The 23,110-nt window shown below is 42.8% G+C and overlaps 2 protein-coding genes and 1 long non-coding RNA gene across 3 annotated transcripts in view; all 3 read right to left on the bottom strand.

Annotated features, from left to right (window-relative positions):
• Positions 1 to 2,695: 2,695 nt before the first annotated feature.
• On the bottom strand, positions 2,696 to 3,046 carry LOC132958794 (uncharacterized). Its single transcript, XR_009666834.1, has 2 exons — positions 2,928 to 3,046; positions 2,696 to 2,885 (listed from the first exon to the last, which is right to left on the bottom strand). It is a non-coding gene; the product is annotated as an uncharacterized LOC132958794 (long non-coding RNA).
• A 3,393-nt stretch (positions 3,047 to 6,439) lies between these two features.
• Positions 6,440 to 17,087, bottom strand: LOC132958512 (leucine-rich repeat-containing protein 72). Its single transcript, XM_061031416.1, has 5 exons — positions 15,372 to 17,087; positions 11,390 to 11,643; positions 9,900 to 10,082; positions 9,749 to 9,826; positions 6,440 to 7,105 (listed from the first exon to the last, which is right to left on the bottom strand). The coding sequence occupies exons 2-5, from the start codon at positions 11,551 to 11,553 to the stop codon at positions 6,913 to 6,915; spliced, it is 618 nt and encodes a 205-aa protein (XP_060887399.1). The 5' UTR covers positions 11,554 to 11,643; positions 15,372 to 17,087; the 3' UTR covers positions 6,440 to 6,912.
• Positions 17,088 to 18,350: 1,263 nt separating this feature from the next.
• frem1a (Fras1 related extracellular matrix 1a) overlaps positions 18,351 to 23,110 on the bottom strand; it is a 29,827-nt gene continuing 25,067 nt past the window's right edge. The window contains exons 34-37 of the mRNA XM_061031354.1: positions 21,895 to 22,026; positions 20,893 to 21,008; positions 20,608 to 20,693; positions 18,351 to 18,898 (exon numbers count right to left, since the gene is read on the bottom strand). Of these exons, the coding sequence (XP_060887337.1) occupies positions 18,696 to 18,898; positions 20,608 to 20,693; positions 20,893 to 21,008; positions 21,895 to 22,026 (537 nt within the window). The 3' untranslated portion in view covers positions 18,351 to 18,695. The remainder of the gene's footprint in view (positions 18,899 to 20,607; positions 20,694 to 20,892; positions 21,009 to 21,894; positions 22,027 to 23,110) is intronic.

Raw genomic sequence — 23,110 nt, 5'->3', positions numbered from 1 at the left:
GGAAATTCAAATTATATCATATTATAGCATTGTTATTTATTCGGCCTGCTTCATATCCGCACTTTGTATTTAAAGGCCCTATGATTGTACCATGTGTTTATAAAAGTTTACTTATTAAAAACCCTAGTTTTAGTGTAGTCTCCAGTTTGTGTTTTTTATTTCATTATAGCTTAAGGAGTTATATTTTGGCGTTTCTGTTCGTCCCCTATATTGTATAAGAAGATAGTTTAAAGTGTTAATCAGTCAGATAAGTACTGAATGACATGATAAAATTATCAATCATCAGACATAAAACATAAGCACTTGAAACTTCTTTAGAAAGCTTTAAATGGGTTGTTAGTCTGGAGGTTTTGTTGTCTTTCATTTAAAGCTAAGTCTAGTCACATGTATCACATCCTGTTATGGGTTTATATAAAGGTTAACAATGATATAATCAGTTGTCAAGATCATTTCTTTAAAGGCTCAGTTTGCTGCTTTAAACAAACAGAATGTGGCTCCTTCTATCAGGTTCATCAGTCAACCCTACACATCCATCTTCCCATTCAGCCTCCAGCTATGACTGCTGTGGCCAGATGTCAGGAAGTCTTTGAAGCAGCAGTTTTTTTTTTGCAGGATGGGGTGGAGGAGGGGGTTGTGAGGGTTAGTGGCCACTTTCCAAATTCCCCAGAGGAATAAGAAGCAGGCAACACTTGAGCGCGAAGCAGACTGGGAGAGAGCCGCAACATGCCTTTTTAATTAGTGATTGACAGGCACAGACGGTTTTATGGCTGTGGAGCCACGCCTGTATCTACGTACACATTATGAACACACATGGCGGAGCAGAGTTACAGACCCTCACAGGGACTCACATTGAGGCGGAAACATTATACAGGACAGGACAATGTTTAGGTCTTGATTACACGCCTGTCCTATTTCTATGGTTTAAAACTCATTTTTTAATATGGTAGAAGACTATGTGATTACTTTCCTTTAACGATAAGTCCAGAATCTTTATACTCATGGGAACTATTTCAAAATGTTTTGAGGTCTAAATGAATAAACTAAAAACGGGCTGTAACAGCTGCAACGCCATCCGTTGGGGCACTTCCTCCCGATCAAAGTACGCCCAATAAAAGTTCTTGTATTTGTCACTGACAGGCTCAGATTGTTGTTCTTTGTGTCTGACAACATCACAGAAAGGATTGTACAGAGATGGATTATATTTAAAGGGTAGGAGGCTTTTCTCAAAACCGGAAACAGCCAGAACTTCACTCTTTGCAAAACCCACCAGACTTCATTGAAGAAAACATCGATTTAACCTAAACGAGCAGGAGTTGCTGGTCTTCCCCCACCATGACCAGTTAGCGGGTTTTGTTTGTGTTTGGGTGTTTTGTTTTTTATTGAGTATAATCAGTTTAGACACCAAAGTAACCCAATGAAACAAACTGAAATATCAAAGCAGGGGTAGACCAGCAACTCCCTTTATTTTCAAGGTTGTTGCAAAGCTGGAAATCAACCAGACTCCATCGATAAAAAGAACATTTCTACCTCGAGGACCAGAAGCTATTTGTTGACAGTGGCCTCATTACGGTGGTGTTGTTTGTTTCACAAATATTGTGTTGGCTCTGAACAAACCATTTAAACTCACACAAGAGGACAAACACACTAATGGATGCAGCTGTAGACGAGCAACCCTCAAATGACCATGTTGGTTAATGGAGTTTGGTTGCTTTGAAGAGAGTGACACAACAGCTTGGTTCCTTTTACAAAACCATCTTCTCCTTTAACAAAAAGGTCCATAACTCAGTAGGGATCCTTTCTGTTATGATGTCAGACACTTACAGAACAACAAACTGAACCTGAAGTGACAAAACAAGAACTTTTAGTATCCCGATATATGTATAGAAAAAAGGCCCAGGGTGTAAAAAATATTGAAAATGACCAATCACACGGCCTTTGGATGTGTGATTGAGATGCAGCAATATACCCAAATTACCTTTCAAACTCCTGGATCGTGTATACTTTCATTGCAGCTTCTGTCTCCGGCAACTTGTCCCACTTACATAACAGTCTTTATTTGAAGTGCCGGAGCCTTGTGTACCTGTGTAAACAAGTCAAAGACTTGTTAGAGCAGAAACAAATATGTAGCAAGTCCTTCACTTCACAGCTGGTGTTTGCAGAGGATAAATATGGCCCTTTAAATCGACTCCCTCCAGCCAGAGAAATGATAAACCCACAGTATCATCATGTTTTTATTCAGTTTCCCTCTAAACACTGGACTTTTGCTAAAGGCCTGTACACGGACGGCGTTAAAGATAAAACCTGCAGAGAGAAAAAGGAGGTAACAAGAATGATTATTAGTTATCAATCAGCTGTTTGAAAATGAGAGCTTTCATGGAGGGAGAGCTGCAGAATCACGCAGCTCAGCCCCAACAAGTTAAAACGAACTGATTCAGCTGATGACTCACTGTGTTTTATCGCACACATAGCAGAGCCAGAAGTGGAAATACAGAAAATGACTCAACTCAACCAGAGACTGCACAACGTTCTGCTGCTACAAGTCGACAAATCAAATCTGTTTTGAGTCATTTCTGAAGCAATTTTGTTATATTTTCTTCTCTAGTTAAAAAAACCTGCTTCCATTTTTAACAAATCAGTCAAGCCATGTAGTCTCCAAGGTGTAAAAAGTAGAGCTGTCTGCATTAATTAATATCGATTAATCTCATGCTATTTTGTCCCTTCAGGCTCACCGTAGATAGTGGTCCTCAGTGTCTCCCTGTAGTCTCAGTGATGTAAAAGAAGGACACTGCTGCATCTTTGAATGTCTCATTTCACTTCAACAAACTCTCAGACAGCTCAGCTGACGAGTCCAAAGAAATATCCACCTTATGACATCACACATTGACCTTATGACATCACACATTGACCTTATGACATCACACATTGACCTTTGTTACTGTTCCTTTGAGCTGTTTGACCTCAGTTTGGGATCCCTAACCACTTTCTGTTTCTGTGCTTAACTTCATGTCCTAACCTTCACTCTAAGGGCCTTACTTTATTTCAAAATAAAAGCACGGTTGAATCCAAAGAAGTAAAGTACTCTCAGCTAAAGACAGTACTAACATTCAAAATAAAGGCCTAACAAAGTTTATTTTTAAATGCTGAATAAGGGAATTTCAAACATGCGCTTAAAAATCTGATTAATTGCGATCAACTTTTGAAATTAAGTGTGTGGATTGAACTCAAGAAGTGGCAACATGTCGCTAAGTTTGCTCCACATTTAGACCCGTGTCATCAACTACATGATCTCGTCTCCAGCTGCCTCTACAGCCTCTCGTTGGCATGTTTAAATAAATAAGAGTTGACCTCATAAACCAACAGTTTAGTTAGGAGCAGGGTGTGGCCTCGGGACTATTTGGGACACGTGGCCACAAATTGCTGCTGACGTAAAACCTTTGAACTATAAAAGAGTTCATTTACGATGCTTGGGTTCAACAAGGCGGAGGATGAAATAATCATGTCAGAGAAAGAAGTGAAGCTCGGACCAAACTCAGACTCCTGCTGCTCCTTAAACATTTGATTAGTGTTGTAGTCATGAAAACACTCACCGAGACCAAGATATACCAAGGACTAGAGTTCTCCAAGACCGGCAAGACCAAACCCTTTACTTGACAGACTTTTAACTGGAGGAATGACTTCTATTTCATCAATTACAGCCTGTTCTTAAAAGGGCTACTGGCGTATTTCTCAAACTTTTCATACCTATTATAAACCGGCAACTTATGCAAGACATCTGGCACAAGATTAAAGGTCTCATATTATTTAAAATCCTCTTCACCATGTTCCTCTAACACTAATATGTGTCTCTAGTCTGTCTCCAAACCCCCCAATGATGAGAAAAGTCCATCCTCTCTGTCTTCTCCCTGCTCCACTTTTCAGAAAATGTGTGCTCAAACAGGCCGTTTGGAGATTTTCCCTTCATGACATCACAAAGGGCAGTAACTCCTCTCCCAGGTGGGTGACACTCCCACAGCTAGGTGTTTGTTCTGACCTCTGAGTCTGCCTTCTCACCGTAAACAATAGGACATGGAGCAAGAAAGACCGAGCCGCCCGAGCCCTTCCAGAGAGGGGGCGTGGTCAGACACAGCTCATTTACATATTTAAAGGTACAGACACAGAAACAGCCTGTTCTGAGCAGGGCTGAAATAGAGGGGTTTATAGACATGATCAAATACAGGATCAGAGTGGATTTAGAACAAGAAACTTCACACACATGTTTTGAGGAGCTCAGAGACTTATTGAAACTGGTTGAAGAGGAGGAGAGTATGTGACCTTTAAATTAAAGTACAATATAATTCAACCAAAGTTTCACTGCCGGGCCTGAAAAAGAACATTTGAGTCTTTGAACTAAACGACTGCGTGTGTGTTTATTGTAATTATTACCTGGAGTTTGTGAACAGTGCTGATCCCACGACTCATTCCACAGGAAAGCTGGCTCGAAACCTCAAGATAAACACACACACAAACACAAACGACCACCACACATGCTCAAACGCTCGAGGGCGATCACAAAAGACAAAGGCTGTCTGATCTGTTGAAGGAAATGAAACTCTGACTTCCTTCCGAACATTCAGCAGCAGACAATACACTTCACCTACACACACAAACAACACGCATTCAGTAAATATTATGAGATTGAAAAGTGGACACACAAACACAACACTCACTAGTGACCTAGATGTCATGCTCCTATAGCCTGAGGCCAGGGCAAGACGGAGACAAAACCAAGACTCATCTTGTGTGAAGAGGACGTGTCACTCATTTAGACCTTAACACCTGGAAGGTTGCAGCCGTAACCGGGGGATAAAAATCAAACGAGAAATTATTTGTTCTCTTAGAAAGAGGTGTTTTCCTTCTAATCACAGTGATGGTGTGAGAAAATAGCCGATAAGTGGTGGTCTTGACCGGTCTGAGACTGAGACAATTCTACTACAATTCTACAATTCACTTTTATCCAAAGCAATGTACATCGCTCAAGACAAGACTGAGTAAAAATGCTTTTGATTCCGATACGAGACCGAGACCTTCAAAAAGTAAAGTTCCCTCCATGAGTGAGTACCTATGTGTAAACGCACTTGGCATTAAAACCGGATTCTGATTTGGCGCTTCTTAGGACATTAAAGGACGTCTTTTTAGACTTCTGTTTAAGTGTGTATGTCTGTGGAAGGATTTTTAGCTGTGCTTGATGCAGATATCTGTTTACAGAGATTAGTTAAAGCCAAACCGTTGTTAGATAACAGTCTGTGACAGCATTACAACCGATACATTTTCCCCCTCTGCTCCACAGATACCAGAAGCACTAAAGCAGGGAGTTGAGCAGCAGAGGAAGGAACTGAGATTAGATCAAAAGAGTAACATGAGGAGGACTGATATGAAACAGAGGTTAGAAAAAAAGGGTTTCAAACTTAACAAAGCATGAGGAAAGACGTCGGCAAACACGCTGTAGGAACAGCAAATATTCCTCCTCAGTTATTTTATCTTAAGTAAAGTTTCCTAAACCAGGAAGATGACGTCAATCAGTCACATGCACATGTTCAATTAAAGGATCCTGGAAACTGTAAAAAACCAAACATCACATCAACTGTTGTAAAAACAAAAAAAAAAAAAAAAAAAAAGGGACCACATCCACGAAAGGATTGTGCTGCTTTAGCGGGCGCTAAATCTGTGCAAATTAGAGACAAAGATGGCGTCCACAAAGCTCGTGCAAAGAGTGAAATGTGAGCAAACTGCCCTTCTAACCAGACAGCATCCTGGGTGCGCCCGTCTCATTTGCATCCATGAAAATTAGGGTATTTTAAAAAGTGCAGAATTTCCCTGTTCCTATGCAAATGAGACTTGTTGTAAAAACGTCTAATTCACAAAGACCAGCGCTCCCTGTCACAGGAAGCTACAGTGGGGCTAACAGTGTGGATCTGTCCAAAGAGGGCAGAGGGGAAAGATTTTTAAGTTTGCTTACCAGCTTTAAGTTTGGCATGTTGTGCAGATTTTGTGATTCCAGCATTCGTTTAAGGTTTATTCTGACCTTCAAAATAGTGGAAAACTCTTAACTGAAGGTCAACCTTTTAGTAATTTTTGGATCTTTCTGCAGCACGAAATCAACATTTTTGTAAACTTTTTAATAAAACTTCCTGAACATTTTTGTAAACTTTCTTCAGAAATGATCAGAGACCTTTAAGATTTTATTGTAAACTTTAATGGACTATTTTTCTACCGCTACATTGTGTGTAAGAGCGACTGTAAAGACTGAAATCCCCCCAGTGGGGAATAATAAAACATTTCTGATTCAGAAACAGCACATCGGTAAATCTGTGAAAAATAATCTCTAAAGTATTTTAGAGCCAAACGCGACGTCGTTAGATGTTTTAATTTTGCCCAAACAACGTTTGAAAACTAAAAAAAAATGTAATTCACCCCGATGTAACATCAAGAAAAGCAGCATTTCATTACATAAGAGAACCTAAATAACCCAGTAACTTTCCGCCCATCAGGTTATTTATCGTATATTTGTTGCAAAAAGTAAATAATTACTGAACACTTTTCTAAAGTTCAAAGTTTCTCCTGACGTGGTGCTGATAGATCAAGCTGTAAATCCAGAATATGGACCCCAGTAAACTGTGAAAAACAGCCACAGTGCCCCTCTGTGTCTGTTTAACTTTGCCTCCATCTAGTGGACAAACTAGGGAACTACATCAGGGTGTTGAAAATGATGCACTCGACAGGTAGAATAATTCCTTTTTTTATTTAACAGCTTTATAAAACATTTGAATATTTAACTCAGTGTAAACATGAAAAAGCAGATAAAGGAGGGACTTTAAGAGGGGGGGGGGGGGGGGGGGGGGGGGGGGACCGGTGGTTCAAAAACTTCACTATAAACTATTCATCTATGATAGTACTTGACTTTTTCTGCGTGTGCGTTTGTTTCTTTGACGAGTCCTCCTTCCTCCGTCTCCGCCTCTGTCTGCTCTGCTGAAGCCTGTAGGTTTTTCTGGCCTGGGCTCGCTCCTTCTCCAGGACCTCTGTGTCGTCCAGGATCTCCAGGCCTGGAATCTGGCTGATGACATATTGTCTGAAAGGGCAAAGGAAACAAGACACACCTTCAACTTGATGCAGGTGGGGCGCTGGTTTGGTGCTTTGTATTTACATGCTGGCTAATTTTCAGTTTTAGTCCTCCAAATCCGTCTTGGTCTCAAGACCCACCAGGGTCTAGACTCCATCCAGGAGGGTATCACCACCATCACCAGGGTCTAGACTCCAATCAAGGGGTTATCTCCACGACAACTAGTGTCTAGACTCCATCAAGGGGGTATCACCACCAGCACCACCAGGGTCTAGACTCCATAGGAGGGTATCTTAACCCGCTGTCGGCCTCTCTACCCCTCTGACTTCATGAAGTCATCATGACGCAGTCTAGTCGCATATTCAGTCAAAAGATGACAGTTTTTATATTTCCTACTTTTTCATGACTAAAAACCTGAAAAAGGCAGCACAGCTTTATGACAGCACCCTAAAGCTGTGCATACACCGGACGATTACATTTTTAGTTGTACGTCTAATGAACAAGTTGGTATGTCAGCTTGTTTGTGCGTCGTTAGTCGTTCAGTGGACGCTTCTCATAATCCTATCCCCTCTTCCTCAGTGAGACATCAGCGGAGAACAGACCTCGTGTGAACAATGGGTGACGTTTTGTTTGTTTTTGCATCTGCTGAGCGCAGAGTCCGAACAAAAACAGAGAGGGAACATTGACAGGACAATAAGCAGCAATGCTGAACGGCTCTCACATTACCAGCTTTACAAATAGATTCAGTGCACAGAGCTGGTTTTACAAAGTCGATGCACCTGCTGTGGCATTATGAAAAGACTGCTGAGTCATGCATCTGGAAACCATTAACGTGTTCTTTAAGTACACGTAGGTCTGTCTCTACAGACGAAATGAAAAGTCACGAGTGTGGGTATTATCACGGGCTACGACTTACATTTTAATCTCATAAGGAAGGAGACGAAAGCAGCTTTCTTTCACTTGAGAAACATCGCAAAGGTTCGGCTGTTCCTTTCCCAACACGGTGAAACACACATTGTTCACGCTCCTCTAATCCATTCAGAAACTACGATTAAAGGTCCAACCAGTAAGATGTGTAGAGAGTGAAATGATAAAGTGATCTTACTATATGATCAGACATTAAGGAAACATGTTGAAGTGCTGGCTTCTCTGACAACAATGCAGCAGCCAGTATGTCCTCCTTCTAACTTTAGATTCTGCTCCTGAATGATCTGGATTTGTTTGGACCAGAGAAGGTAGGCGGTTTTAAGGCACCCCCCAACACGACCGTTTTGGACGCCCCTCGGTTTACCAGATATGAGAGCAGTTATCAGGTCAACAGGTGTTGCAGCGATGGAAGCGGGCAAGAGAAGTGGTTCAGATAGAAGTGATTGTACTCGACCTAAAAAGCCTCTGCATGTTTCTAATAAGCTCCACGAGCAGAAACGTGCTCAAACTAGGATCAATGTTGGAGATGCTTTTGAAAAATGGAGAGAGGTTAGAACACAGAAAGGTTTACAGACCGATGCAGAGCTGGATAAACACTGAAGCTTCACTGACCACTACATGGCAACCTGCGTGAGCATTGACTTTAGAGAGGAGGGGGGCGGGGGGAGACAACGCTCTACAATGTTTAGAATTTGGACTGCAGTACCCATTTTAAACACTAGGTCAGAGTTACATACTGCTCCTTTAAATTGGAACTACCACCTCGGTTGAAGCTGCTTCACAATCCCTCCTTGTGTCTGTCAGGATTGATTTTAAAGTTCTGTTACGGTTGGGTTCTATATTAATAATAATTGGCCGTTTTATAATCCTCCACAGCCTCTAAGATCCTCTGCAGCCGGCTCTCCATAAGTCAATCTGGAGCTTAGCTTTTTTTAACTATACAACTGAACTATGGAATGCAAAATATGCAAACTCTGTGAATCAGTTCACCGATTAGCCGGGCCAGAGCCAGAAAGACTCACAAGTGCAGCTCTCTGCACACTGCCTGATCCCCGAGGAGAAATGTAACAAGCTCTCTTCATGTGTTTGTTTGTTTATATCGCTGTAAATTGAAGTGAGAACGCAACGAGAAGAGCGAGTGGGAGGGGGTGGTGACGTTTATTCCGTGATCGCTGCACGACCATAGACTGTGTGCACGCCACCTCTACCATCTCCGTGCTCTAATGAACCTGCTGCATTATGTTTCCTGTTCTCCAGTATGTTCTTCTCCACTCTTTAGTTCACATTGAGATTCTGTTCAACTACACGTAGCATTGATACAAAGACAAATATTCTCATTATAGAGTCGTGTAGAGGACTCTGTTACTTCGTCTGCCACTTCCACGGCATTCTTTTTACATCATGTCTTCCCTCAGGAGACCCCCCGCACCCCCTCCCGTCGACAGGGATAGTCTCCCGCTGTGAGGTGCATGAGTGAACAACCAGATCAGGAGGATTTCAGGAGCAGTCCTCCTGAAATTCTCTAGATATTTTCAGGAGTGCATGTTTGAAATCAGCTTTACTGTCATTTTAAACTTTGCACACTTTGAGTCTCTGCTGTGGTTTCGGGTTTGTCCGCCATTCGGGAGCCCCCTACTAGCCTGGGGCCCCAAGCAGTTGCCTGCCTTGCCTGTTGACTAGCAGCGTCTTTGATTAAGAGAACACAAAGTGCTCCTTGGTGCTCACCTGTAGTCTTTGTACTGGGTCAGACTTCCTCCATTGAAATAGCTCGGAGCTGCCTCGTTGTTCATCATACTGAGGATTCTGAAAGCAGAAAAGAAGCGGTGAGGAATAAATGCTTCCTGTCCAGAGATGTTAAAACAGTTCCCTGACTTACTTTATGTTGGGGAACTTCCGTTTGATTTCCTCCACGAACACGGGCAGGTTGTTGATCTTGTTCTTGTTGATGCACACTGTGGTGACGCTCGGCATGTACGGGAACTTGATGTGCGACGTGTAGTTGTTGCAGTCCAGGATCAGCGTGGTGAGCTTCTCCAGACGTCCCAGCAGAGCCGGGTTCCAATAAGGACTCAATGAAGGAGAACACACGGACACAACAGATACACAGAGCCCCTGACACGTCCCCTGACTCGGGCTGTTAGAACACTCCGATATGAAACAAGTTAATCAACCTGATTTTGTCGCAGACGCTCACTCTGTTAATCAAACAAAAATAAACATTCTGTGTGAACATAAATGACCTCCCTCCAGATTTTCACAAACCGTTGTCTCTTCATTTGCTCATCGATCATCAAGTGTTAAAATGAGAAAGAATTGTCCGAGTTCCCTCTTGTACATGGCGCTCTCTAGTTAGGACGATTGATTTCAGACACAAGCCTTTTGGGATTCGCTCTAAACACTGCAGTGCTCCTTCAGAAGCTCCGCCCCCTCATCTTAGGACATGCATCAGCAGGGAAGCAACTACGACCACTAAATGAACAATGACAATGAATACAGCAGAATCCAGAGAGCCTCCTGCCCGAGGCCAAGTTATTTAAAGAAAGAGAATTGCTGTTTGAGGTCAGAGCGTTGCGCATGTGTTGCTACTAAGTTGGCTTGAATCTTGTTGTGTGGCTGTCTTTAGACACTTTGTATGATGACCTTTCACAGACCCCAGGGCTTTGACAGTAAATGATTATTGGATTTAAACCGCATTGCCTCCGTTTAAAGACAGAACAAACATGTTGTTTGTCAGAACACAAAATCCTGTTTTCTGGATGTCCGTCGATTAGTTTCAGCTCATCATGGCAGGCAAACGTCCCCTTTTGCAACCGCTTACCATATTCCATCTTCAGAGAGGATCACCGGCTCCACCCTCCCCAGACTAGAGGACATCTACAGGACACGCTGCACCCAGAAGGCCACAGCCATCATCCGGGACACTACACCCCCCCCCTGTCGACTGGGTGCTGTACACACACACAACCAGACTCCAAAACAGCTTCTTACACAGAGGTCACAGCAGCGACCCCCCCCCCCCCCATGACTCTCTGCATCATAGAAGCCTCCTTTCCCCACTCCCCCGGAGCCCCCACCTCCCCCTTCCTCCTCCATACGCTGACTCTCTGCACCACACAGAAGCGTCCCCTCCCTGGACTCAGAGCTGGACTTGTACAGCTCTTATCCTCCGATCTCTCACACTGTTTCTGTCTGCACGGCCTGTCAGAGTGTGCAGCCCAACGTCCATCAAAAACCGACCAAGGTGAAAACGGAGATAACTGTTTCGATGAAGACAGGGGGAATAAAGCAGAAAAAACAAATAACCACTTGATCAGACATGTGCTTCCCATTGCTCTCGCGGTTGTTGGGTTGTTCATAAAAGGATACTCCTCCAGCAGATTGTTACTCAGGTCCAGCACCTCCAGGCTCTCAGTCTGTGGTAGAATAGTCTCATAGGGGATTTCTGTCAGGCCCTTGTACGCAAAAGAAAGCCACTGAAAGCTTGGGGCTTGGCCGGTTTGACTGTGTTGGCCTGAGGATTGATGCTCCATGAGAGAAACGTCGGCAGCGTAACCTCTTCAGCTCCAGCTTTTACGGTTGAAGAGTAGGAGAGAATTCAGATGAATGTGTCATGATCAAACCTGGAAGACAGAAGAAAGAACATCCTTTGAGTGGACCTTCTAAAGGCTTACAGTTTTTAGAGAATCTTCCTACAAAGAAAAAGGAAAAAATTTACAAATCTATAAAAAAAATAAACAGCCAGGCCTTTATTAGATGGGTCAGCTGAAGAGAGACAGGAAACGTTTGGAGGAGAGAACGGGGGATGACCTGCAGCAAACGGCCGAGGTCGGACCCAAACCCATGGCCGCTGTGACGAGGACTACAGCCTCTGTACATGGGGCGCTAGCCACTAGGCTATCGGTGCCCTCTTATTTTTATATTTAAAATACTTTTTTTTATGCATTTATTAGAGAGACAGGGCAGTGGATAGAGTCAGAAATCAGGGAGAAAGAGAGAGAGAGAGAGAGAAAGTGGGGAATGACGTGGGAAAGGAGCCCCATGTCGGATTTGAATCCTTGGCTGCCCGCTTGGAGGGCTACAGCCTCCGTACGTGGGGCGCATCATGCACTAACCTCTAGGCTATCAGCCCCTGCCCTTTTATCTTAATGGATGCATAAATAGCTTACCAAGTGCATCACATGCTGTGCAGCTTTACAGCTCTATTCCATTATCTACAATCTTCAAACCCATTGGCTGTCATCTGACGACCGTGTATAACCTCGGGTCGCCACAGGCCCGTTACTCAGGGTTTCTAGTTTCAAGATAAACAAAAGCCCCAACCAAGACTTATCCCCCCCATCTCTATTTTATTACAGACCACATGTTCTACCTCCTTTGCTTTGGGGTCGTCAGGATACCAGATCTTTAAACACTCACATGGAGCAAGCAGGAAGACTAGTTATATTCTCTCACACATTCATTCTACTTAGCCCCTCCCTCTCTACCATTTCTCTCTCTTCAGCAGTCAGTTTGTCATTTCAGTGCGATCGCTGCGACCCTCCTCCTCCGCCCCGGTCACCTCCATTCCAGCTCGGCAGAGTTCAGATACAGCCTCAGAAACCCACTCATCACATCCTGCATTCTTCTATCATCACCACCACCAGGGTCTAGACTCCATCAGGGGGGTATCCTATCCTCCTGTCTGCCTCTCTACCTCTCTGAGTGCATGAAATCATCATGACGCAGGCAGATTTGTGGGGGGGGGGGGTTTAAAGCTACAGTACTTTTTGGACACTGTCACTAATTGGGGGGCAGCAGTAGCTCAGTCTGTAGGAGCTCAGGTTGGGAACTGGAGGGGCACCGGTTCAAGTCCCAGTGTGGACCAAAGTATGGAAGTTGGTGTGGTAGCTGGAGAGGTGCCAGTTCACTTCCTGAGCACTGCTGAGGTGAGCAAGGCACCAAACCCCAAACTGCTCCTTCATGTGCAGCCCCCTCACTCTGACGTCTCACTGTTAGTGCATGTTCACACAATCCTGAAGTCCTCAAGTTTGGGAAAGCCTGCATCACACTATCTTAAAGGCAGGGTTGGTAATTTTCTAAAACTAGCATGATTTTGAAAGTAGCATTCCATCAGTGCTACGTCTGCACCCACCCCCTCCCCTCTGTGCCCCCTCACTTACATGCATGAGCTCTGTTTCTCCAGAAGTGGACCTCAGCTCATCTCTTGCATTGTGTAGAAACTACGTCGTCTCATGTCTCATGAGTGCGGGCTGGTGCAAGTTTTTACAGGCTTACAACTGCTACAGATGACAGATTTTCTTTGTTCCTTTTTCAGAGAACATGAGTTATTAATTTCTGTCAGGACCTAAAGACAAGTTCAACCAAAATCATGAAAAGTTGATCTGGAGGAGATTATCAACCCTGCCTTTAAGCTTTGCCAAACACCAGAACCAGCCACACTCACATTCACACCTCCGGGCAATTTAGAGTCACCAGTTAACATAACGAGCATGTCTTTGGACTGTGGGAGGAAGACGGAGTACCCGGAGAGAACCCATGGATGCACAGGGAGAACATGCAAACTCCACACAGAGAGGATCCTGTCAGACGGGGATTCAAACCAGGAACCTCCTCGCTGCTGCTGCCACCCCGGTAGTTTCTTCACCTATTACAAACAATTCAGGCCCTAATGTTTGATTTGTATATCTTAAAATAAGATGTTTATCAGGAAACGTGGCTTAAGAAAATAAGTGTAATGACGTATTTATCAGAAGAAGTGCCAGAAGCCCAGGAGGCTTTGTCCCGGCAGCAGAAGCCGGACAGAGGTCCACCAATCTTCAGCGAGGTGATCGGGCACTACTACCACCCGACGTCCCTGACGCCCAGCCACCACCATCGGACTGTCTCGTCCCCTAAACCACCGCCGTCCTCATTCATGCACGGCCTGCTCTGACCTCCAGCAAAGAAGTGTGGACAACAGGAACGTGAAGAATACAAAGGAGAAATCCTTCCTGCATCTTATCACATATGCTCTTTTGGAAAGCGTCTCCAGATAACACTTGTTATGAATTGGCGCTTTACAAATAATGATTGATTGAGAAGAATTGATTTGAGAAATCCCTCACTCGTCACTGTTTTTTTTTTTTGTTTTTTTTAAACATTTATTCACCAAAACGTGCATACACACACTCACACAATAAAAAAGACATACAAACAAGAGGGGAACTGTGGTACGATACAGTTTTACAAGCAGATTTAGACAAAAACAAACAGACAAACAAAACAAAAGGAAAAGGGTCAGTAAATAAAATGAATGAATTAGAAAGAGGGACAAAATTAGTAAATGAGCAAACAGGATTGCCAAACTCGTCACTGTTTGTTCTCTGCACGTGTTGGATGGTCATCTTTGTCCACACACAGACTTAAACACCGACGTCTCCTTACCTACACGTCAACTTTAGGTCTACTTCACTCAGACCTCCATCAGTCAGAAGAGCACAAGGACTTAAAATCTTTGATCCTACAGCCTTTTCTTCAGAACTGAGCTGAGACTTAACAAGCTGCTCTCGTTGGATGACTTTAAGAGGATGTTAAGCGACTTGAGGCGGACACATGTGGCTGTAGATGTTCTCGCTGATGTGTTTGTGTCCTTTAATGTCTAATGATGTATCTTTAGTATTTGTATGTGTGAAACTCTATCTCGGCCAGGACGCTCCTTAAAAGAGATTTTTAATCTCAACGAGGTAGAAGAAGAAAGATGACGGGTTAACAAGCCGACAGTGACCACGTATAAACAGAAATAAACACAAAAATCAGTGAAGAAACACAAAATGTTTCAGTCAAACAGAAGAGAGAATGAAAAAGCTCCTTACAGCCGGCACAAAGGGCTGAAAGAGAAACAAACACAAAGGTTCAGACTGTTTTAAAAACAGGGCTGCTCTTTATGTCAAAAGCTTTAAAAATATAACGAGTGATTGGAGCCGGTCTTTTTCACCACACATGTCCCGGAGGAAGAGACACAGAAGTAAGAGAGCAGCTGCTAATCAATTAGCACATTAGCTCTCAGCAAAGGACTCCATTTTAGTCAACACAAGGGGTGAAACATCAGGGAAAGTGCGACTGTATCAAAAGTTTCCCCCTAAAGACTTTCCCCCTGACTGACGGATGATCCGGATACTTCTTAGAAAAGTTAAGGTTTCTGTTTTTAGTTTTTACTGTAGTTAACACGTTATTAGTCGCCTCAGGCTCCGCAAACACAGTATAAGAAGTCATCAGGCTGGTTTTTGAAACACTAAAGATGTAAGAAAAGACTCAGCACACACGTAGTACACATAAGTATGTGGTCGGTGCGAGGAGGAGGAGGACTCACCGAGCTGAAGAGGATCCCGTGTATCCTTTCAATGCATGAAAAACCTCTGAGGAGTTCTTACAGCTCGTATAAAAAGCTCTCTTTCATGGCCGGTCTGTAGATCACATGATGGGGATAATCACGTTGCCGCTTAACCTTGTGGTTCGCAGGACCCACTGGCCCAGATCTCCATAACAGCAGCGGATTCTCAGAGAGAGAGAGAGAGAGAGAGAGGACAACAACAACACATGCTTATAAACCGCACAGAGGAGCATACATATTTATCATGCCTGCTGTCAGAGGCGCTGCTTGTCAACAGGCAAGGCAGGCAACTGCTTGGGGGCCCCAGGCCAGTAGGGGCCCCCCCAACGGCTGACAAACTTTGAAACCCTCAAACTACCTCAAATTGTGCAAATTTAGCAACGACAGTAGGAAAACTGCCTAAGGGGGCCCCATCTGACAGCAACTCATTCTCAATTCCCTTCTGAGCATCGCAGCATTATTCCTGTGAAAACCAAAGTTTGCCAATGAAGGAAAATGAGGATGAGTTATCCGTTATAGGGGTGGAAAAAGAAAGAGGGAAATTCATTGGAAGGGGGCCCCCAATTAACCCTTGCCTTGGGCCCCAACAGACCCTAGGATCGCCCCTTGCTGTGCCCAAGTGACAGCTCGGGCGTTGGTCAGAGACGTCTGCACGTTACAGGAGTGAGAAATACTGAGCAGAGAGAATCACTCCCATGATTCCCCGCCAGCATCATATGTCATCTTTTGTTGTTGTTTTACTTGAGAGCCCCCTGGTGGTGGAATGTACATACTGTGCGTTTAACATCTTCGCCTCAATACAAGACAGACTTAATTATTTTTAAGCATGTCTTTGGACTGAGGTAGGAAGCCAGAGTACCCGGAGAGAACCCACACATGTACAGAGAGAACATGCAAACTCCACACAGAGAGGCTCTTGTCAGACGGGGATTCAAACCAGGAACCTCCTCACTGTGAAGCAACAGCGCTAACCAAAGTACAGCTCTATTTAACATCATGAAAACAGTAAAATAATCCTGCTGGCAAAAATTTGATGTTTTGACCCCATTATCAGCCAACAAACAACATCACGATTTCAGAAATGTTCCCTCCCTCAAGTCCCAACAAATATTTTCATCACATTAGCTTCCAGATGTGGAAACCAAACAGAACTAATCTACAACACTGTTTGTCTGTTAAGTTGTGGTCATCTGATTAAACACAAATTAAATTAATTAAAATAAACAGGATTTGCAGACAGAGCGAGCGCTGCAGGAGCAAAATCAAAACATCAAATTTGAAAATGTAATTTCTGGACATAAAACTTCCTGACACAGCGAGAGAATCAAGAGGTCTAACCAGATTAATTTATTAAATAAAAAGCTTCAACTGTTGGTACTTTTTAAAATCTCAATTTACATGACTGATTTTTCATGTTGATCAGTTTTCAGCCAAACAAATACAAATTTCCAGTCGCCGACTCTCATTATTTAAAGGTCACATATTCTCCTCCTCTTCAACCAGTTTAAATAAGTCTCAGAGCTCCTCTAAACATGTGTGTGAAGTTTCTTGTTCTAAATCCACTCTGATCCTGTATTTGATCATGTCTATAAACCCCTCTATTTCAGCCCTGCTCAGAACAGGCTGTTTCTGTGTCTGTACCTTTAAATATGTAAATGAGCGGTGTCTGACCACGCCCCCTCTCTGGAAGGGCTTGGGTGTCTCGGGCTTTCTCGCTCCATGTCCTATTGTTTACGGTGAGAAGGCAGATTCAGAGGGCAGAACAAACACCTAGCTGTGAGAGTGTCACCCACCTGGGGGAGGGGCTACTGCCCTTTGTGATGTCATGAAGGGAAAATCTCCAAACGGCCTGTTTGAGCACACATTTTCTGAAAAATGGAGCAGACAAAAGACGGAGAGGATGGACTTCTCTCATCATTGGGGGGTTTGTAGACAGACTAGAGACACATATTAGTGTTAAAGATGGAGAAGTAAATTTAGCAGAATGTGACCTTTAAAATTAAGTACCAGTCGTTGCAAGTGTACTAAAGTTAGCAGCAGCTCAGCTCACAGACCCCAAAGCCCTGCAGAAGAGAATAGGAGAAACAGATTTTAAAATCAAACCGCCTCATTTAGTGTTTTTTACTGGTTTTTATGTTTGGTAGCAGAAGCAACTGATGAGATAATTCTTGGCCCAGTAAACTTGAGTGTGATTAGATTAAAGAACGAATCCTTACCTTAAAACGAGCCGGCAGCTGCTCAGCTCACAGCCTCCTTTTCACATCACGTGCCCTCAAGAGAAACAAATCTGAAAAACCTCAGATATTTTTAAGATGAAACCGCTTTATTCAGAGTTTTTGACCATTTCTAATCCAGGGCTGTTTTGAAGAGGATGAGACCTCCGCAGATTAATTTTGGGCTCCTGAATAATACGCAGAGGTTTCATTAGAAATTGTGAATGATGAAAACTTGTTTTGTAGTACTTGAAATCGGTCTTGGTCTCGGGACCACTTTTTGAAGGTCTCGTCTCGTCTCGGAATCGAAAGCATATGTACTCGACCATCCCGATTGGCTATTTTTCCACGCCATTACAATGATTAGAAGGAAAACACCTCTTTCTAAAAGAACAAATAATTTTAAAACATTTGTAGTTTGATTTTTATCCCCTTCTTATGGCCGTAACCTTCCCGGTGTTACGGTCTAAGTGAGTGACACGCCTGCTGCACACAAGATGATTCTTCAGTGATATTTATGGTCTTGGTCTTGTCTCGGTCTCTATCCGTAAATGTCTTGGTCTTGACTCTGTCTCAGAGCACTCTGGTCTCAGGTATGTCTTGGTCTCGGGTATGTCTTGGTCTCGGTCTTGACTACAACACAAAACAATTTTGAGACTTTGTAAAGTTTAGAATCTGTCATGTCGATGCGGCTGCAATGCTCTGTGTGCAACATGGCAGCAAAAAAAACCAAAAAGTGCAGAGATTTGTCTGAGAAGATGTCGACTCGGGGTCGATGATTTTATATTTTCCACTTTTAGAGAGTCATCCCTCAAATAAATCTTAAAAAATATTCTGTGATCTTTACATGTAGACGAACAATTTCAGTGGTTAATTAAAATAAATGAGTGTAAACAGCGTCACATAGTACCTAGCTTTTTTTTACATGATAATTGTCACATTATAGATTCATTATAAATGATATAAACAGTTCCAGAGAAGTTCCTGTTGATCTTATTGGAAAGTTATTGCGGTATAAACGTCCTGAGGATCTGTCGCTCCTCCTCTGTAACAACACAGTGGCTCATGGCTGTGATGTTGTGTTTCACGTTCATGTCTTCACTGAACACACAAAGCGATGGCCTCTGCTCGTCTTGCAGTCTCTGATTTGCCACTTTGCTCTCCTCCACACGAGGACGCACTTTTTGTTGCCCTTCATTTTTGAGCGAGGCGGGGTCTTCCTCCAGTTGGTGTAGCTGACCGACTCTCCGCCCGCCCACTCCCAGCGTCCCCTGCCCTCCCGGTCGTTCAGGCCTTAAAAACAGGAAATAAGTCAGACTATCAGAGTATGAACTGTACACCGGGAAAATCATTTTTAATGATGCTTTTCAACTCAGTGGAGTAGATCAAAGGAAAAATGAAGAATGTCAGATAGTCCCAAATGTCCCATGGAAGCAGCAGCACACATTTTTAGGGTCTAGCAGCACTCCCTGAAATGAGACACTAAGCCCTAACGTCCAATTTCCACACCATCCGTGCTACAGTTTAGCTCAATCATAGTTCTGTTTCTAGAACGTGATTTTGTTTGATTAATTGTTCATTCAGTGCCTGTTTTCATGTTTTGTTGATAAAGTGACCAGACGAGAGCTCAACGACAGGCTGGGAGCTGGAGCTGAGGCGGGTTTTAAGACTCCTGACAAACTGTTATACTGCGCCCGCCTGTCAATCATGTCAGCTACACGCCTTATTGTGAATAACTCTTATCCTTCATCAAATCAAAACGGATGAGTCATCAATAAATTCACCCCCCGTACAGTGTGTGTCGATCAAGACATGAGCTAATCAGACCGACCGTAAAATCCGGTGTATAAGGCGCACTTTTAATACCTATTTTTTCGTCTTAAAAGTTGGCTGCGTCTTATACACTGGTGCGACCAATACATCAGTATAAAATACTGAAACACGCGCCGTCATTACAGCGGGACAGCAGCCACTATCACTGCGACCTGATGCGATTAAAAACACATCCCCATTCCCCGTGTATTGAAAGCTGAGTGCACACTATGCTGGGAAAGACGGCGACACAGACCAGGCTGGCTGCGCTACTTTTCTCCCTCACGAGGTCTTAATCATGCATTTACAGAAAACAGTGGTATATTGTTCCGTAAATAAACATTGTGGAGTGTTCTTTTGATTGAAAGAGTTCTATATTAAAGTTAAAGAGTGACCAGCGGAGTCGGGCAGCGTGACTCACAAGCTAGGAGTCTGTGCCTCACAACTACCGTACTGTAGCTAATAGGAGCGCAAACTCCCAAAAGTGAAAACAGACTAAAAGAACGACACAGCTGCACAGAAACTGCACGTTGTAGACATCGCTCAACACAATATAAATCGTCACGCAGGAAGACAGTTTAAACTTGTTTTCTCTCTAAGAGACCTTCAAAACAGGATGCGTCTTATATACCGGTGCGACTTATATTCCGGATTTTACGGTATTTGGTTTTTGTACCAGGCTGTAAACATGTTAATCTATGCTGTAAAAACAGGCTTTTTGAATGGGCGTATGTGACTTGCTGTGCTTCTGCAGCCAGCCTCTAGTGGTGACTCGAGGAACTGCAGGATTTTACACTTCAGCATCTGCTTCATTTTTCAACACCAGAGGTTTCCGCTTGGGTTAGAGCAACATTCAAGAGCTGAGTGCTTTTTTTAAATTAAATTACAAATATTTATTTGAAAGGTTTAAGATTAAATAATGGCTTTACCATAAATAAATGGCATGTGTTTGTCTTTATTCAATGTACTTACTTAGCTCCATGCCTTTCTGTTCTACTTCAAAGATTAGTGTTGTTAAACTTAGTGATGTTTTTTGATTAATTATTTATCTCCTCTTCATTACCTTCTATGGTGAGAATTATATCCTCTTTTGACCATTGGACTGGGGACGCTTGACATGTTTTTTTCTCATCCAGTAAAATAGTCTATAAACAAATCCATGTTGTGAAGGTTAAATCAGAGGCACCCACCGATCCAAAAGGGTTTTCTCCCACTGAAGTCCCACATCCAGTCCATGTCGGCTTTGGAGAGAACGCTTGCTAGAGTGCCTTTATATCTAAAATCACACAGACAAGGGAAGTTTTGTCTTCTGAAGGATATTTGGTCATGCAGATAATTTGCCGATTACACGGTTTTTATGGGTAACAAGCAATTCATCAGAAACATGCATGACTGTGCTCTCAGTCTAAATTTATCCTGTAGTCTTTTTTTTTTTTTTTTTTTTTTTTTAAACATTATTCCTTGTGAAAGTGTACCTCTCCCTGCAGGCTCTGCTAGCTGTGCTCCATGTGACCTTGTTCTCAGTGCCGAGGACGTAACAGCGGCCTCCATGATAGGTCCAGCCCTGCGGACACCTCTGAGCGCCCACCATCTGTGATTCAAGTTTCCAAGATTCAAGGTTGTTTATTGTCACTCCGGGTTATACAAGTACAATCATGTGAGAATCCTGTGCCAGGAGGCTCCTTTGACAAAGGGTACGTATTCAATATAAAGACATAAAATAGAATCAAATAAAATAGGATATAAAAACAAAACAAAGAATCACAATAAGAACATACAGGCTGATTACGTACATCTGAGGATTCAATGGGAAATAGTGAGATAAGGAATTCATAAAGATGTTAAAAAGCAAAGAGAATGATTAACTCGTAAAGCATCATCTAGAAACTATTCATGTGGTGTTCCTCAGGGTTCTGTCCTTAATCCACCACTTATTAGGCCCTACTCGTTAATGCTTACAGGCATCGTTCACAGAACTGACTTTAACTGTATGCAAACGACACCTAATTCTACAATACTGTTAATCTTAACGATAAGAAAACAATTATTCTCTTAAAATCTTCATTTTGACATCAATTAAGTTTCTATCAACCAAGCTAAGATGTAGATTATTGCGCCAAAGGGGGAAGAGGAAAATCATCATCTTTCTAAATCAGCTGTAAATGGGAAATGGACTTGATCTTGTATTTTTCTTTTCTAGTCTTCTGACTGCTCTTCTACACTCCAGGTCACATCTACACATTCACACACTGATGGTAGAGGCTGCTGTGGAAAGAGACCATCAGTGGTCATTTTAATTTTTGTTACCTCATTCATAACAAAATTACCACTGAAGAACAAAGGGAATTTCAATATCTAGCACATGTTACGTTGCATGTAAAGAACATTAATAAAACACCAAAACTTAGGCTATGGTCAGACATTTTCCTTCTCTCAGAGAGGCAAAGAAGTTTCCCTCGGCTGTCGGGATGTTATACCTGATCACTCGGAGCCCATGGCCTCCAGGAGACACCGTCGCAGTGAAAGAGCTGATTTGTTGTCTGGTTGAAATGCAGGAGTCCCATCAGTTCTGGCACACAGGGCTTGGGTATGGAGTTATCAGCTGTAGCCTATAGGATGTGCAAAATCACCAGATGATTAATTCAGTGTGGTTTTAACTGCAACACAAGATTTGATTTTCCTCAACAAATTAAAATTACAAATAAGAGGTAGCTGCATTGTTTTGAAGCTGTGCAGTCTTGGGTAACATATCAGATGGTCAGGTGTCATGGTCAATGGTAGAGCACAGGTCACAACAATACCCTAGTATACTGATGAAATAAAGTAACATGGGAAACTGAAGGCCCTGTTTTTTTTTACAGATTGTCTTTGTACACTGTTATTCTAACACTAATATGTATCCCAAGTCTGTCTACAAACCCCCCAATGATGAGAAAAGTCCTAGTCGTCTTCTGCCTGCTCCACTTTTCAGAAAATGTGTGCTCAAACAGGCCGTTTAGAGATGTTCCCTTCATGACGTCACAAAGGGCAGTAACAAGAAACTTCACAGACATGATTTGGGGAGCTCTGAGACTTATTTAAACTGGTTGATGAAGAGGAGAATATGTAACCTTTAAAATAATAATTAAGATATTGTAATTATTTTTAAAGCTAAAAGTTTTGTTATCATGTTCTGTCCTATTTGTTGTTACCTAACCTCATATATAAACAAAAACAATTCAGCCCGGTCCTTCCAACACTAATTTGTTCGTATTGTTTGTTAATCAAAGTGTTGTTTTCTAAGCTCTCATTAATCTTTAAATCAGAGACAAGCCTATTACAGATTAAAAAGTTGAACAGAAATTGGCCACCATGAACACAACATGAGGCCTAAGACACCAAGTTGGAAATCCACCTGATTTTCAAGGAACTCCATGAGCTCTGATCGGAAATATCCTGGAAAAGAGAAATAATCTTTGCCAACTTCTCAGTAAGTAAACTTTCCAGGAAGCAGAGGACCAGCAGGAACGTTTTGTGGGGTTCTTGTGTTTCCTGGGTTCTGATTATGTTTGGGTTAAATCTGTTTGTTGGGTTGTTTTTTTGCCGCTGTTTATGTTCTTCTGTGTTTGGGTTCTTTTGCCTTGTTCTTTTTACTGCCAATTTCCACATACTCCATGAGCGCCGTGGCCATCAGCGCCGCACTCTGCGCCGCAC

The sequence above is a fragment of the Labrus mixtus genome, chromosome 23, assembly GCF_963584025.1.
Source record: "Labrus mixtus chromosome 23, fLabMix1.1, whole genome shotgun sequence".
Taxonomy (NCBI): domain Eukaryota; kingdom Metazoa; phylum Chordata; class Actinopteri; order Labriformes; family Labridae; genus Labrus; species Labrus mixtus.
This window is presented reverse-complemented; position numbering and strand designations above follow the sequence as displayed.

Excerpts from the sequence above, each read along its gene's own strand:
- LOC132958512 (XM_061031416.1), bottom strand. The coding sequence starts at position 11,553 with ATGGAGCATCAATCCTCAGGCCAACACAGTCAAACCGGCCAAGCCCCA. Across the intron at positions 9,827-9,899 it reads CGGAAGTTCCCCAACATAAA|AATCCTCAGTATGATGAACA; the intron begins GTAAGTCAGGGA and ends TTCTGCTTTCAG. Across the intron at positions 7,106-9,748 it reads ACCCAGTACAAAGACTACAG|ACAATATGTCATCAGCCAGA; the intron begins GTGAGCACCAAG and ends TTGCCCTTTCAG.